This window comes from Epinephelus lanceolatus, chromosome 3 (genome assembly GCF_041903045.1).
Source record: "Epinephelus lanceolatus isolate andai-2023 chromosome 3, ASM4190304v1, whole genome shotgun sequence".
Lineage (NCBI taxonomy): Eukaryota > Metazoa > Chordata > Actinopteri > Perciformes > Serranidae > Epinephelus > Epinephelus lanceolatus.
The window spans coordinates 13,370,511-13,384,368 of record NC_135736.1 but is presented as its reverse complement, the minus strand read 5'-3'; the positions used below and the strand labels follow the sequence as shown (position 1 = coordinate 13,384,368).

The 13,858-nt window shown below is 40.8% G+C and overlaps 2 protein-coding genes across 2 annotated transcripts in view; both read right to left on the bottom strand.

Moving 5' to 3' along the window:
- Positions 1-3,149, bottom strand: part of pik3r6 (phosphoinositide-3-kinase regulatory subunit 6) — a 28,683-nt gene extending 25,534 nt beyond the window's left edge. The window contains exon 1 of the mRNA XM_033625202.2: positions 3,027-3,149. The gene's annotated coding sequence lies outside the window, so the exon portion shown is untranslated. The remainder of the gene's footprint in view (positions 1-3,026) is intronic.
- Positions 3,150-3,559: 410 nt separating this feature from the next.
- Positions 3,560-13,858, bottom strand: part of pik3r5 (phosphoinositide-3-kinase, regulatory subunit 5) — a 30,728-nt gene continuing 20,429 nt past the window's right edge. Inside the window, exons 6-18 of the mRNA XM_033623236.2 lie at positions 13,164-13,233; positions 12,439-12,613; positions 11,025-11,193; positions 10,842-10,910; positions 9,740-10,632; positions 9,160-9,285; positions 8,844-8,975; positions 8,540-8,633; positions 7,913-7,989; positions 6,965-7,058; positions 6,644-6,726; positions 5,969-6,084; positions 3,560-5,196 (exon numbers count right to left, since the gene is read on the bottom strand). Of these exons, the coding sequence (XP_033479127.1) occupies positions 5,046-5,196; positions 5,969-6,084; positions 6,644-6,726; positions 6,965-7,058; positions 7,913-7,989; positions 8,540-8,633; positions 8,844-8,975; positions 9,160-9,285; positions 9,740-10,632; positions 10,842-10,910; positions 11,025-11,193; positions 12,439-12,613; positions 13,164-13,233 (2,249 nt within the window). The 3' untranslated portion in view covers positions 3,560-5,045. The remainder of the gene's footprint in view (positions 5,197-5,968; positions 6,085-6,643; positions 6,727-6,964; positions 7,059-7,912; positions 7,990-8,539; positions 8,634-8,843; positions 8,976-9,159; positions 9,286-9,739; positions 10,633-10,841; positions 10,911-11,024; positions 11,194-12,438; positions 12,614-13,163; positions 13,234-13,858) is intronic.

Below are 13,858 nucleotides of genomic sequence, written 5' to 3'. Positions count from 1 at the left end.
GATCCATCACTGGCCTCATGTGGGCTGACTTTACTGCCACCATCACTTGTTGGTCTACTGATTAACTATCAAACAAAGATTACTTCAGAGTTGATATGCCTTTGGGATAGCCCTGCAAACTTTGGCCAAACATTCCTTTTCAGTGGTTGACATTTTGTAGAGGACTGAAAGGGCCTTTGTATACAAAGGTCTCATGTCTCATGATGTTGACCCTCATGGGGTAGAGTCAATCAGACCATGGGTCTAATTTTATCAAAACATGAAGGGGAGGATGGATCCTGACCCCATCTAAGATAATAGATAAAATAAGAGTAGCCTTTATTGTCTCCCCGGGGAGAAATCTGTCTTAGGCATTCGAGAGAAGACAGGAGACGTGACGGCACGCAGCCTCCCCAAATAAACACCATATCCGCGTACGTGTACAATCAATCTACAATTAACATTTAGTGACACACACAGATCCACCAGAACATACAGGCCAAGAATACTGTGTGATGCCCGACACCAAAATATTGCGAACCCCCCCCCCAATCAAAGCCACTAACTGAGAGAACCTCAACTTCTCTCTAACCTACAACCTGTACAATAGCTCGTAAGTTTGTTTCTACAATTTTCACTTCTTGGTGGTTCCCTTTTCATGTGTGGAGAGAAAGACATGCTCTTTGAAAATGTCTGTTCCGTTAAGAAAACTTCATGGGGATATGAGTGGTATGTTTTGGGAGGTGTGGCACCAGTTTTATCATGTCAAAGTCACCTTATGTGATGTTTTCTTGCTTCAAATACCTTCTGAGCCCTACCCTGTACTCCGAATTGCAATTTTCTGGTTCCACACAACCGACAATATGGCAGCAACAGGTTAATCCAACCCCATCTGGATTCATGGGTTCTAATCTTGATACGTTAGTATTGTTTCTTTCAGCCAACCTTCTACATTGAACTTACCAGTCAGAGGGCGGTGCAGTAAAAATAAAAAAAGGACATCAAAGTTATTCCAACTGTGTAAAAGGTTCCGTCTCGCAGGAGCAGTTCATTTTAACTGGTAAATGATGTTCCTTATTGTTATTCTAAGAAGGTAAACTAAGAGGAAGGAAGGCTTGGTTTTGTGACGTGTGAAGCTTTTTATATTTAGTGTCCTCATTATCATTTTCACAAAGGGTGTTTGGGTCAAGCCTATAATGAGAGATTAATGGCAGTTTTTATTGCAATCCTGCATTTCTCGATGCATCTCTCCAAGTCATCACCTCACCTAAACAATTATCCAAAACATGGTGTTGTTTTGGAGAAACAAATAGGGAGTGTTGCACTGGGTTCAGGTACTGTGTAGTTAATTGTAAAAACAAAACAAAAAAATCAGTTGCTCTTCAAGGACAGGGCAAACAGTCACATAAAGATAAAAACAAGGACTTGCCAGCTCACTCAGTGGTATAGGCAGGCAGTCCAAAAATGCATCCGAGGCACTCTGACTGTAGCTAAAAATCTTTTAATGATTCACAGATAAACCAATGCATTTCAACTAGAGAGTCTTCGTAGACGCTCAGGTCAAAACAAGTTGGTTTATTTATTTATTTTAACTACAGTCAGAGTGCCTCAGATGCATTTTTTGGACTGCCCGCCTGTACCATGGACTTTTACACTGAGAGAGCTGGCCAGTCCTTGTTTTTTATCTTTATGTTTTTGTTTTGCTGTTTTATCTCACTGTTTATGATGTCACATTATGTGGTCATGACACATTTCAGTGCAGTGATCACACTGTGTAATGATAAGCCTACCACCACAGCAGAGATCAGATATGACACAATGCAGACTGTAACTAATTTTGCTCCTTATGAGTAGTAGAATTATGATAGCTGTTCATAGATTTATGATGTCATTTAATTTAATATACCCATTATTTAAAGTTATTTCCTCTAGAGCTAAGTTTAAGACTGGATTGCCAGCATTCAGTTAATAGCCTAAATATTTGTAACCACTATGTCACTGTTTTCTTGTGTCTAACTGGAAAGCCTCACCCAACAGTTGACATCACCGGTCTGAGTTTGAGCTAGATCACAGAGATAGTTTTTAACTAGACATTGTGTGCAACAATAGTTGGCTTCAACACCTTTATGTTGCCAACATTTGAGATTCACATAGGTTCTGGAGCTTTAATGTGTGCCTTAGATTATTGCCCATGAAATGACATGACTACTGGCTTAATTTAGAAACAAAAAGACCACTTACAAAGAGACTGATATGGACACACGCACGCACTAGATCCTCCCTGCATCTCCTGAGTACCAGGAAGCTTGGATCTAAAACAAGGAAGCTGGAGGAAATACATCTGTGCTCTTAGACTCCAAACAGACACAACAGAGAGCCAGGGCTTCAATCAGATCAGGCACTGTTATCAAACCCTTGTTATTATCTCAGGGGGGAACAAATAAACCCGCCATCCCTCATGTCCTCCCGTGTCATAGGACATGACGTGTGGAAGTTTTTTTATAGTCTGACTTGCATGTAAAGAGCCCATTCAAAAAAAAAAAAAAGACTCTTCAAAAGGAGCGAATGACTTGCACAGCAGCCACCAGAGTCTCTGGTATATCAGTGTGCGGGTGCTGCACAGTAAACCACGCTGCCACATCTTATCTGCATGGTACAGTAAGTGCAATACTGTATACGAATGACAGCATCAGATAAGCTAGGAGTCCATGGCTCATCAGTGCGAAACGTAAACACCACAAATTCGACATGAGTCATGAGGTGGAGCCACAAAAAAACATCCCTCAAAGATAAACAGGTTCACTCAGGTGAAAAATAAGCAGCTGGTATAAAATAAAGTTAAGACAAAATACTTAGAGACAGCTCTGTGTTCCCCTAACGTTACAGTAAGCTAACATAACGTTACATGTCATTATGTGCAATATCAGCTAGCTATGATTTAAAGTCGTCGGCATTAACTTCTTCGTACGTATGAAGTGAAGTTTAGAGTCGTAAAGATGTCTGCAGTTGGTAAAACGACAAATAAGTCGGTGTTTGGGAAAACTTACCCGCAGTTAAGTTGCGCCGGCAGCTCACACTGTGTCATCTTTCTGTCGGTGACACTTTATTCAGCTTCAGTCAGCTACTGTAAGTGACAGTGAGGCTCGCCTTTAGACCACGCCTACTGCGGCAGTGGACCAATGGCCTGCCGCTAATAAATAACCAATCAGAGCTCGTATCCATGTAACTATGATTTACATCACTGGTGTTTAGATAGATAGATAGATAGATAGATAGATAGATGAGTAATTAATCAGTATACATTCTCTATTGCTATCTCTATCACCTCTATCTGCTCCTGAAGGTGGTTTTTAAAGTAAAAATGCATCATATTTGAGAAGTTTATCACATATTTTGTATGAAAAATCTTTAGCTGTTACATAAATGGAGGGAATAGTAACATTATTTGCCTCTGAAATGTGTGGAAGGTGCCATATGATAAACTGACAACATGCAAGTGAGGCATAAGTCCCTCCCTCCCTTATCAATGTATTTAGTCTCATTCCACCATTGTACTCATGTACACAATAAGAGTTGGTAATTTTAACGATTTTAATGAAGACTGGATTTCAGATGTACCCAATACATAGATGATACACATACAATTATTTAAAAAAAAAAAAAAACATTATTGCAGTATTTCCATCAGAGAAGGCAAGTAGGGCATTAATGTGAACATAAAAGTACCTAATTCATTAATCTAATGTTCAAGTGCTTCAAATCCATATAATATAACATAATATGATAATGTGCAGTGATGCTATTTCAGACTCAGTCAGGTTATCTGGGGATTATCCCCTTACAGCAACATAACTATGACTATGTGTGTGTGCGTGTGTGTGTGTGTGTGTGTGTCTCATACAGTAGAAAACAGTATGCAAAGTGCAATGAAACAGTCTTTTTTTTTTAAGATAAAGATATTTTTAGCACCACAATATCAAATTCATGTCTTCCATCTGTGCCCTTGATGAAATAAAGGTTAGCACTTTGCAAGAGCCAAAATATGGTCTATACATAAATTCCAATACAGTTTTTACAAAGTGAGACTTTACAAGTATCATCAACTCTCTGTACATGAGCTGAAGTCAGTAGGAATGTCAACAGAGCCCCCTGCTGGTCAAATTTATAACTCCAGTTAAAACAGTGACTGCATTGTAACTCCTTAGGAGAAATGTTATCATTAAAGCCCATGTTTAACAGACAAAACATTATGGTGCAACATTCAAGTTATAGTATACAATACAATATTTTACAAACATATTATTTACATATTGTATAAGTCCATAGTGTCCATTCTCAGATATAGTCACAAAGTCCCATGATCACCCTTGATGGAGGCATTACATAGTACAGTCTTGTCGACAGGCGTCAAATTCCCCCTGGTCCGACATGTCCATGTCAGCTGATCCAGGAAAGAGTTCTCAAACTTTGACTCCAAGATGGTGTTGACATTTTTACATTCCATCTCTCGGCTTATTACAACAAACTGGTGTTTCCAGTTTGGGTGCCATCTGAACGGAGATCCTGTTCTGTAGATTCACCCTGTTTAACCAAATTACATTCTAATGTTACCATGGGGAAGGCCACTTCTTTGTCAGGAGGAAAAGAGGAACTGAAACCTGTGGATACCTGTGAAACTTGAAGAGCTTCCTTAACAACAGTCAATGGTTGTGTTGTACAGAGATAGCTGAACTTCACATCAACTATGGTGTAGAACTATAGTATCTTGTCATTCTCCTTTTCTCAGGTTCTTTGGTATGTATTTGTCTTAATGATCACAGGCCAGGTCTTCCCCTTCTTGATTACCCCTTCTGCACAGGTTCTTGTGTATCCAACAGATGTGACTCACTGCTGTTTGAGGCTGCCATCTTGTGAACTCAACCACAGCAGTTTCATGACACCACGCGGAAATGGAGAAACTGTATGTCCTGTGCACTTTTATTATGCAGTCAGTGTCTGTTATTCAGAGCATAAATAAATACACAGAATTTTTCCTTTCAAACCATCCAAACCAGCGGTCAGCAGACTCAGGGAAGAGCCCCACTAAAAGTGACGATGGGCAGGCAGAGGAGGGAGCAGAAGGTGGGGTTGAGAGGCTGGATTTGGGCTGAGGTCGGAATTTTTCTTAACCTCCAGTCAGCGGAGCTGTCAGGTTTATAGCACACTGATATGTCACATCTAAATGGGAAAGGGGGAGACACATGGGTTAGATAAATAAAAACACTTGTGAGGGTGGTGAGTGGACAACTGGTGTGCTATTGTTTCTATTCATGTATGAGCTCTGAGAGGAAACTGGGTTCTGGCGGAAGAGGATGCAAGTGAGATAAGAAACTGTAGTTAGACTACAACAAGAAATAAGAGGCCTGTCTTGTCTGTCTTTGAGATGAGAAATGGTTTCTCTGACATGTGAAACACCTGAGAGACTTTTTTTAATTTATACTGAAGACATTAAAGGATTAGAGGAGCATGTCTAGAGGAGCTATCACCACTTGAAAGAACCATTTGATTCAGTGGAAAGGTGAAGTAGTTGGTGGTATACCACTTCTCTCCAGACAATGTATACTGTATGTCTACATCAATTCCTCTGTGTGTGTGTGTGTGTGTGTGTGTGTGTGTGTCTCTGTCTGTCTGTCTGTCTGTCTGTCTGTGTACTTGTTCATGCTACATAGTGAGGACCAAAAAAACATATTTTAGCAACATAGTGAGGACATTTTGCAAGATGAGGACATTTTGGCCGGTCCTCACTTTTTCAAAGGCCCGTTTGAGGGTTAAGACTTGGTTTTAGGGTTCAGGTCAGAATTAGGGATAAATTTGGGTTAGAGTTAGGCATTTAGTTGTGTTGGTTAAGGTTAGGGTAAGTGGCTAGGGAATGTATTATGGCAATAAGAGTCCTCACAAAACTACAAATACAAGAATGTGTGTGTGTGTGTGTGTGTGTGTGTGTCCACACCTGGTGACGCTCTGCAGTACTTTTTTCTCATCCTGGTCCAGACATACAGCAAAGGTTGTGTTTCCAACACCGCTGACCTGCACTTTGTCCACCTTTACCTCTGTCACACTCAGCTGCTACAAAAGGAAAAAGAAACAGAGCAAAACTAAATGCATTGCACCTCATAAATGAATATTTCACAGAAAACCTGTGCTGATGTATTTGCACATCATTTGATATGGTATCCATTGCTAGTGCAGTTTGTCTTGTTTTACTTTTGTTTTATGAATTGTAAAGACAGTCTTGAGCTAAAAAAAACAATTGTTTAAATAGGTCTATGTTTTGCTGAGGTGTGTAACAACTATTGGAAATCAAAGCTCCACATCTAAACGAGGTTAAGAGATTAAGCTACAACGCTGAGCAAATAATATTACTGCCAAAACACAAACACAAGCAAAACAGATGCGAGTCTTGCCTGTGCTGTGGCTTATTGTTCCATCAAGCTGTCGGACTGAAACTTTGCTCTCAGCGTATATGAGACGAGAGATTCAGGTGAGATGAGTTTGAGATACTATCCAGGATGTACTTAGATCTCCGTCTTTAAATAGAGACCAGAGTTGTTTGTGAAAGCATGCTGCTGCAACGCTATTCTAAACCACAAACCACCACGGCAAACTGATGTCACGTTTAGCTTACCTGGTTGTAGCCCTTCTTGCTTTTACAGTTCTGTCTCTTCAGGACCTCAGTCATCGTGAGCTGCAGACACTCCATCTTTGAGTCTGACAGAGATTGATTTAGTGACATTATGAGTACACTTATACATCTCACAGTAATCATCATCACCTACTGCAGATACAACAACAAAAAGATTGAGGGATTTCCTTTTACCATTGGCTGAAGCAACAGAACATACAGTTAGAATGAGATTAATGGAAAAAATTATTCTTTTCACCATAAACAGTAATTACTATGTTAGCACATTTCAGTGACATAAAGTAGCCAGTGGCAGCAGCGTACCTAGTTCCTCGGGATTCTTGCATGCTTTCGTCAAGTTCACTGAAGTACAGACTTTGGTTTCTCTTTTCCATTGGCTTCTCCCACTAATCACCACCTGAATGGAAGGAGAAGGGAGGGTAAATAATCCTGACTGACTGACTGACTGTAGGTTCAAATGACTCCGATGAAAGATAAGGGACAGATGATGAATGCATAACATCAGTAAAGAGGGTCATTAGTCTCTATAGCAGGGGTGCTCAACATCTCACCACCATCTCCTCCAAAGTGCAAATTTAGGGAGCAAGCATATGACTGAGTGCCCCACATCTTACTTCCACATTAAATTGCCCAGTTGTCCACGAAAATGGTTAACTTTAGCTAACAGCATTTGTACTGATGACAGAGAACAATTCCCACAACACTTAAGAGGTGCCAATAGTTGCCATGAAACCAGTAGCTTTCTACAAGATGTCATTCCTAACCTGACACAGCGCAGTTTGATGGAGTAGCTAAGTTGTCTATAAAATGTAAGCTAATGAAAGTTAAAGTATTAAAATGGGCCACAGATGATTGAAATATAATGCATGGATTTCATATCATGTTCGGGGCCCACACAAAAGGTTTCAGAGGCTCGCCATTGGCCTGTGGGCTGCACTTTGAGCAACTATTCTCTAATGCTTCATGCCACAATAACAAAAGTTTTAGGTTTGTCAGGACAGGGCATATGCTCATAGCTGTTTAGCAGACTTTGTATTTTGTCACTTAATTTTGATGTGTCATTTCCCATGGGTGGAGAAGTGGCCATAACCGAAACTAGTTGAATTAGGATAAAGGGGGAGAGCCTGTTCTGTCTGCAAAAGGGTAACGGGATGTTTTTCTGCTGATAAGATGGTGTATTCATAAATGCTTTTCTTGTAAAGTATAGCTTCAAGACATGATTTTTAATAGGGATTAAAATCGCCATCTTACCCTGTTGTACACCACTTCCAACATGAGAGGCACTGCTTCTCGGTCACCGTCAATACCAAACCGTTTACTGGCAGCGCCTATATAAAGAGAAAAAGACAAACATATTAGTGATGCATGAAAGCAGTGTTTTAGTTATATAGCCTACCCTTTAAAAAAGTGCAAAAAATAATGCTACAATACTGTTAAGTATGACCACAAACTAGCAAAAAAAACACTGTGATTTTTACATTGTGACAGAAGTTTTGCAGATGGCATGCTGTGTAGAAGATATCAAATTTCCAATGACAAAATCTAGATCATTTGGTTTGAAGAATACTGTGAGTAATGGTTAAATTCATTTTTGCGGTAACTATCAGACATGAGGCATTAAGACCTTTCCCTGAATTTTGACTTCTCAAAGGGAAATTAAAAATCAGAAGTGCAAGCGGTAGCGACAAGTGAAACTAGAAAAGTAGAAGTAGACTGAATCATGACATAGAAATACCAGATGTTCCGCTATCATAAATTTAGTCCAGCCTCAACCTCATAAAAACTGATGATGCATTTCACTGCATGGAAAATGTGGTTAATTTGATTCAGTGTGGCATGGTTGCTTGGATATGAGTTTGGCTTGTGTGTCACACTCACCCATAGCCTTGATGGCTCGCGTTCCAGCAGTGTGACCCAACTCTAGGGAGTGGACGAACACTTCGGTCCTCCTCTCTCCACAAGCTAACGTCAACTGCAACACCAAAGAGTCTCAATCAGTCACTGAATTTTGAGATGTTATATTAGTTATTGTTAAGACCCAGAGGGCATCAGGGTCCTATTTTTGTTTACAAGGGTGCCAAGGTCTGGATACCAGGGCTTACGTGTTTTTTTAAAACAGGTCCCTGGCAGAGGTGAATATAGTGTTTGTGTGTGTGTGTGTTTGTGTAAAAGTGTATCTGACCTCAGCCTGATAGAGCTGGATCAGAGCAGGCCGGACAGCATAGCGGCAGTAGTACAGGACCAAGTCAGCCAGGATGGGAAGACGTTTCTCATAAGAACTATCATATGACTCTGACTCCGTCTTTGAGGTTTGCTGCAGAGCAATAACAATTGAATACTTAATACAGCAGGAGGATTCATGTTGGGATAGTCTGAACAAAACTTTGGACATTTTATCTATCATAATAAAAATATGAAAAAAACAGTTCTTAAACATGAATGATAGACTTTAGGATTAGTGTTGTTTAGGCAGTGTAAAGATTAGATTCCAGCTGTACCTGGCAGACGACGTTGGCGGGTAACTTAAGCAGGCTAAGGGTGTTTCTTTCGTACCAAGGGTCCAACATACCCAGGAGGTGGGCAATATCGTTAGTGCTGTCCCCTGTGCTCGCGAGGTGAAGATCCTGCTTAAGCAAAAGCAACAGTTAAAAGAGCGTAATTCTCATATCTGTCTTTCTTTACTCTGTGCCACACAGTTCAGCTCTTCAGCTTAGTAAATATGTGAGCCAATCGCCAAGAAAAATGTTGCACTTGTCTGCAAACCACAGATATGTTACATTTGCACATTACTATGTAGCAGACACATTTGCATTTGGCAGGTGCCTTGCCGAAGTCACATGCAATCCACCATCCCTTCCACCTTCTGATGACAAAGTCAGATCATACACTATGTTACTTAAAGATGTTGATATCTTATGTATGTATGAAATGTGCAAACTGTATGTAACATATTCGTGGTTTGCAGAAATGTACAATGGCAACATTTTTTTATGGTGACGAGGCTGATATGAAATGATGGTGTAAACAAAACTTTGTGGTCAGTGTATGAGATTTGGCTGGTGTATTTTTTTTACTTACATTAAGCACCGATGCTCCCTTTGGAGAACTTTGAACCACAGGACTGGGAGACCTCAGACTTCCTGGCCCTGCTGCTGAGTCTCTCTTCACAGGCACAAAGTAGAACTGAAGTTTGAAGGCCCTACTGAGACGCGGGCACGCACTCTCCTTCCTCCTCAGGCTGTTGTAGGCTCGGGCCACCTTCCCCGCTACATGATCAGCACCAAACACCACCACCCTCAGCGTAGTATTCTTACTGTCCTCATCGCTGCTGAGAATGGGCCTCCTTCGGAAGCAGACATGTCTGAGAGTTTGACTTAATGGCTGGAGGAAGGGCTCAGGACTGCGTAACTTGACTTGCTGTGGTAGAGAGTTGGAGCGCTTCTCTCGCACCATTAAAAGGTCTTTTGATTCCGTGTTTCCTAAGCTTTTGGCTCGTGACAGTGACCGAGGGCTCTTGGGTTTGATGAAGAGCCGATACAAGTGCTGGCTGAGCCGAACTGATGCTTTGTTGATAGATTTTGGTGAACATTTATCAGCAACAGGAGAGGAGCAGATATAGTCATCTGAATCTTCAAAGTAGTCACTGTCACCAGCAGAAGTGACGGAGAAGAGGGACGGAGCGTAGGACTCTGAGGCTACGGACAAGGTGGAGAACATGGAGTCTTTGGAGGCAGTGGACAGGGAGGAGATGGTGGAGAAGGTGGAGGCACGATGGTTGGCGCTGTAGCCATTACGGATCATAGACATTGAAGGCAATTCTACTCCGTGTTCATCCTCTTCTTTGTCTTCTTCCTCCTCCTCTAATTCTGCATCGATCTCTGCTACACCCTCCTCCTCATAATAAATGTCTACATCCTCTTCCTCCTCGGCTTGCCCATCAGGGTCATGCTCCAAAAGGGTGTTCAGAACATCTGCAGAGATCAAAATAGACAAATCCCATACAGCATTGAAAAAAATGCACAAAAACTATTCAATTAAAGAGAAATATGGTTTGTATTTCTGTTATGTTAAATTGGAATTGAGAGTTGAAAGAAGTAAAGAAAACTGACTCTTCATCAGCTCAAAGCAGAAAGATAATTCCCATATATGAAGCAACAAAGTGTCATGCAAAATACTTTACCAAAGTTATCCTTTTCCCAGTGAAACATGTAACACTTGGCTGTAGGCACGGGTAGAGTTTGTAGCATTCCTGAGAAGGACGGCAGAACAAATAACAGTCCATCAAACAATATCCACCGGAAACAGAAAATAATATCATCTATACAGAATATCCCCCACTTCATATAACCAGCTGCCCTCTTACCATCAGACTTTCTTCCGTTGGATGCTGGAATTCTCATGCTGTTCCTTAATTGCTCAAGTCCCTGAATCACATGATCGCGGCCCTTCAGAGCATCACTCATGGCAGCAGCCGTCTCTAAGACATCACTTACAGCAGAGAAGAGCTCCTCCAATTCACTGACCGTTTTTTCCTGCAAAGAGTATGCATAATTCGGTACGGTGAATTTACATGTCTTAACACATCCCTGTTTTGTTATTCTGTCTAATTCTTTAAAGATATATTATGCAGGATTTTCCTAAAAAAAACAATGCATGAACTCAACAGAAGTAATACCTTTCAAACATTTCTTATGACACACTAGAAGTGTATAACCGTGTATTTTTTTTTTTGCCAAGACTCTGCCTGTCACCTGGAATTTCTTATTTCCTTTGTAATATCTGTGTTTGGGACCTTTATGAGTGTATACAACCCCAAAGTGCTCAGGTGAGGTCAGGGCTCTACAAAAAGGTAACCAGTGTTGAAAAAAGGCAAACAGGGAGGCGAAACACCAAATACAAGTTAAGATGTTTTTTACCTCCAATTTCATTGGTGAGCTATTTTACAAACAGTAAACAACAATCTTGCATTGTATACCTTTAAATAGTTACAAACTCTCTACTGGTTTGTATTGGCTTCATGGACAGTATGGACAGTACCGTAGATGTAATGCTACACGTCTCCTTGATACTGCTTACACACAGTATATTGCAAAGTCCTTCTGCAGTTATCTTGAAATACCATAAACTACTGGCACTTATTTTAAAGGCACTCTAGCCTATGTGAAATTCAGAGTATATCTGGACACATGTTGTCAACATGGAGGTGGCTGAGCCAGCAGTTGGTGGCGCAAACTCCATAAACAGCGCTATACAATGGCAACAGTGCTTAAAGAACTGGAAGTGTCAACTAGGGGGGAAGCAGAGGGTGGGCGCTATGCTTCTACGTATGATGCCGTCCCATTATCAGCAGTAATCTCCGAATGTGGGCAGTACAAAGTGGCGATGAAGACCTTGCCAGTGGGATACATGTATGCACCAACATGCAGCCAGACCACCACAGCAAACCACAGAGAAGCTCGGGTTACAACTTACACAGAGGGAGCGGGACTTCATTCTCTGCTCACGATGCCATTACTCCACTATATCTCTACACAGCAAATATTGGTTTGCTGCTGTATTATTGCTCTGAATGCCGCATACAAAACCTTGTAATGCATATAAATACAGTTTAAAGGGAAATATTAATTAATTGTAACTGATTCTGTTATGTAACCCCATACCACAAAAGCAATTTTAAACACAAATCATACCCAAAATATCATGTCATTGTGTTTCAGAACTATCTATTGATTCTAGTCCATAGTCCATAACTTCTCCACCCTGAGCACATATCCTACCTGCAGGACTTTATGGATGCTATGTAGAGGGTACTTGGTGCCTAGTGTGGACTGGAAGGCATGTTTGATCAGGGTGATGTAGGTCTCTTTCTGCGAGTGGTGAATGTGACTGAGCTGCTCAGCCACTGACAGAAAGTCAGCGGGCACCTCACATGGGTTCATCAGCAATACGGTCCTGCAGGAAGCACATATATGGCATCATTGGTAATGTGTCAACATGTACACAAATTCACAGGTGGGAAGATGCAAACAGGATGCTATGGTGGTGGTGGTTCGTGGTGGTGGGCTTATGGGTGTGTGGAGAAGGGGATGAAAAGGGACTTTCCAGGTCAGGAAGTGTTAATCACATATGTGCTATGATTCAGTCAACTTATGGACACTGAGTGCTGTTTTCATTTTTACCTAAGATGCATAGTGTCAGATCAGATAAAGTTACTGTGAACTACTGACTTGTAAGAAAAAAAAAACAGCCCATTTTTACAAGAAAGCAGAAGGTGCAGATAACACAACGTCTGAAGTGGACTGAAATAAATAGCCAGGAACACACTGCTGTCCAATGATAAGACTGTACAAACAAGTTTCATGTGTGCACTCATACAGAGTAGTTCCTTTAAAAATGTAAATGTCTGAATATCATGGAAAACCTGGCTGAGTCGAGCTATGAGAAAACTGAAGAGTTCTATGTCCTATAGAGAGTATTGTTTGTTTTTACTGTATGGACTTACATGGTCTTGGAGCACTGGCTGGAGGTGTTAAGGCCCTGTTCTTCTCTCACCAGTCTCTGATAGGAAATCCCTATGAGGAAAATAGATTTTTTTTTTTTACATTGTATTATTCTCTTAAACAACTAGACAAAAACACAATGATTTTTGTGACAGCATACTGGTGGCAGATGAAGGTTACAGCATTTAGGACATCATACAATACTTAACAAAATTATTATTTGTGTATGTGTACACTTTTCAGTATTTTTAAAAAATCTGTGATTTTAATTTTACTTCATTACTTTTTATCACAACTATTGTACTTTGCTACATTTCAAGTTAAATCTGTTTCACAAAAGTCACATGGTAGAAGTCCTGAAAATGTCCTGATATACAAAGAACATTTACCTTCAGGGAGGTGTGAAAGGACTTTCTGCTGCTATGCCAACACCCCCTGATGTGACTGCAGTGCCTCTTTCAGCTCAACATGTGTGAAAACTTGCACAGTGGGACAGAGAGGCTGAGCGGAGTTGTTATGTAGTGCTTTGGGAATGGACTAACAGAAAGGAGGACTTGTGGTGCAAGACTCACAAAATGCCATTTAGACAGGTGAATACAACAATAAACTTACTGAACTCATTCTCCAGATGACAGCTTCAGTTACCACTGTAGCGTTGAGTGTGTGGTGGTGTGTATATATAAAGTGTGTAGCTCTC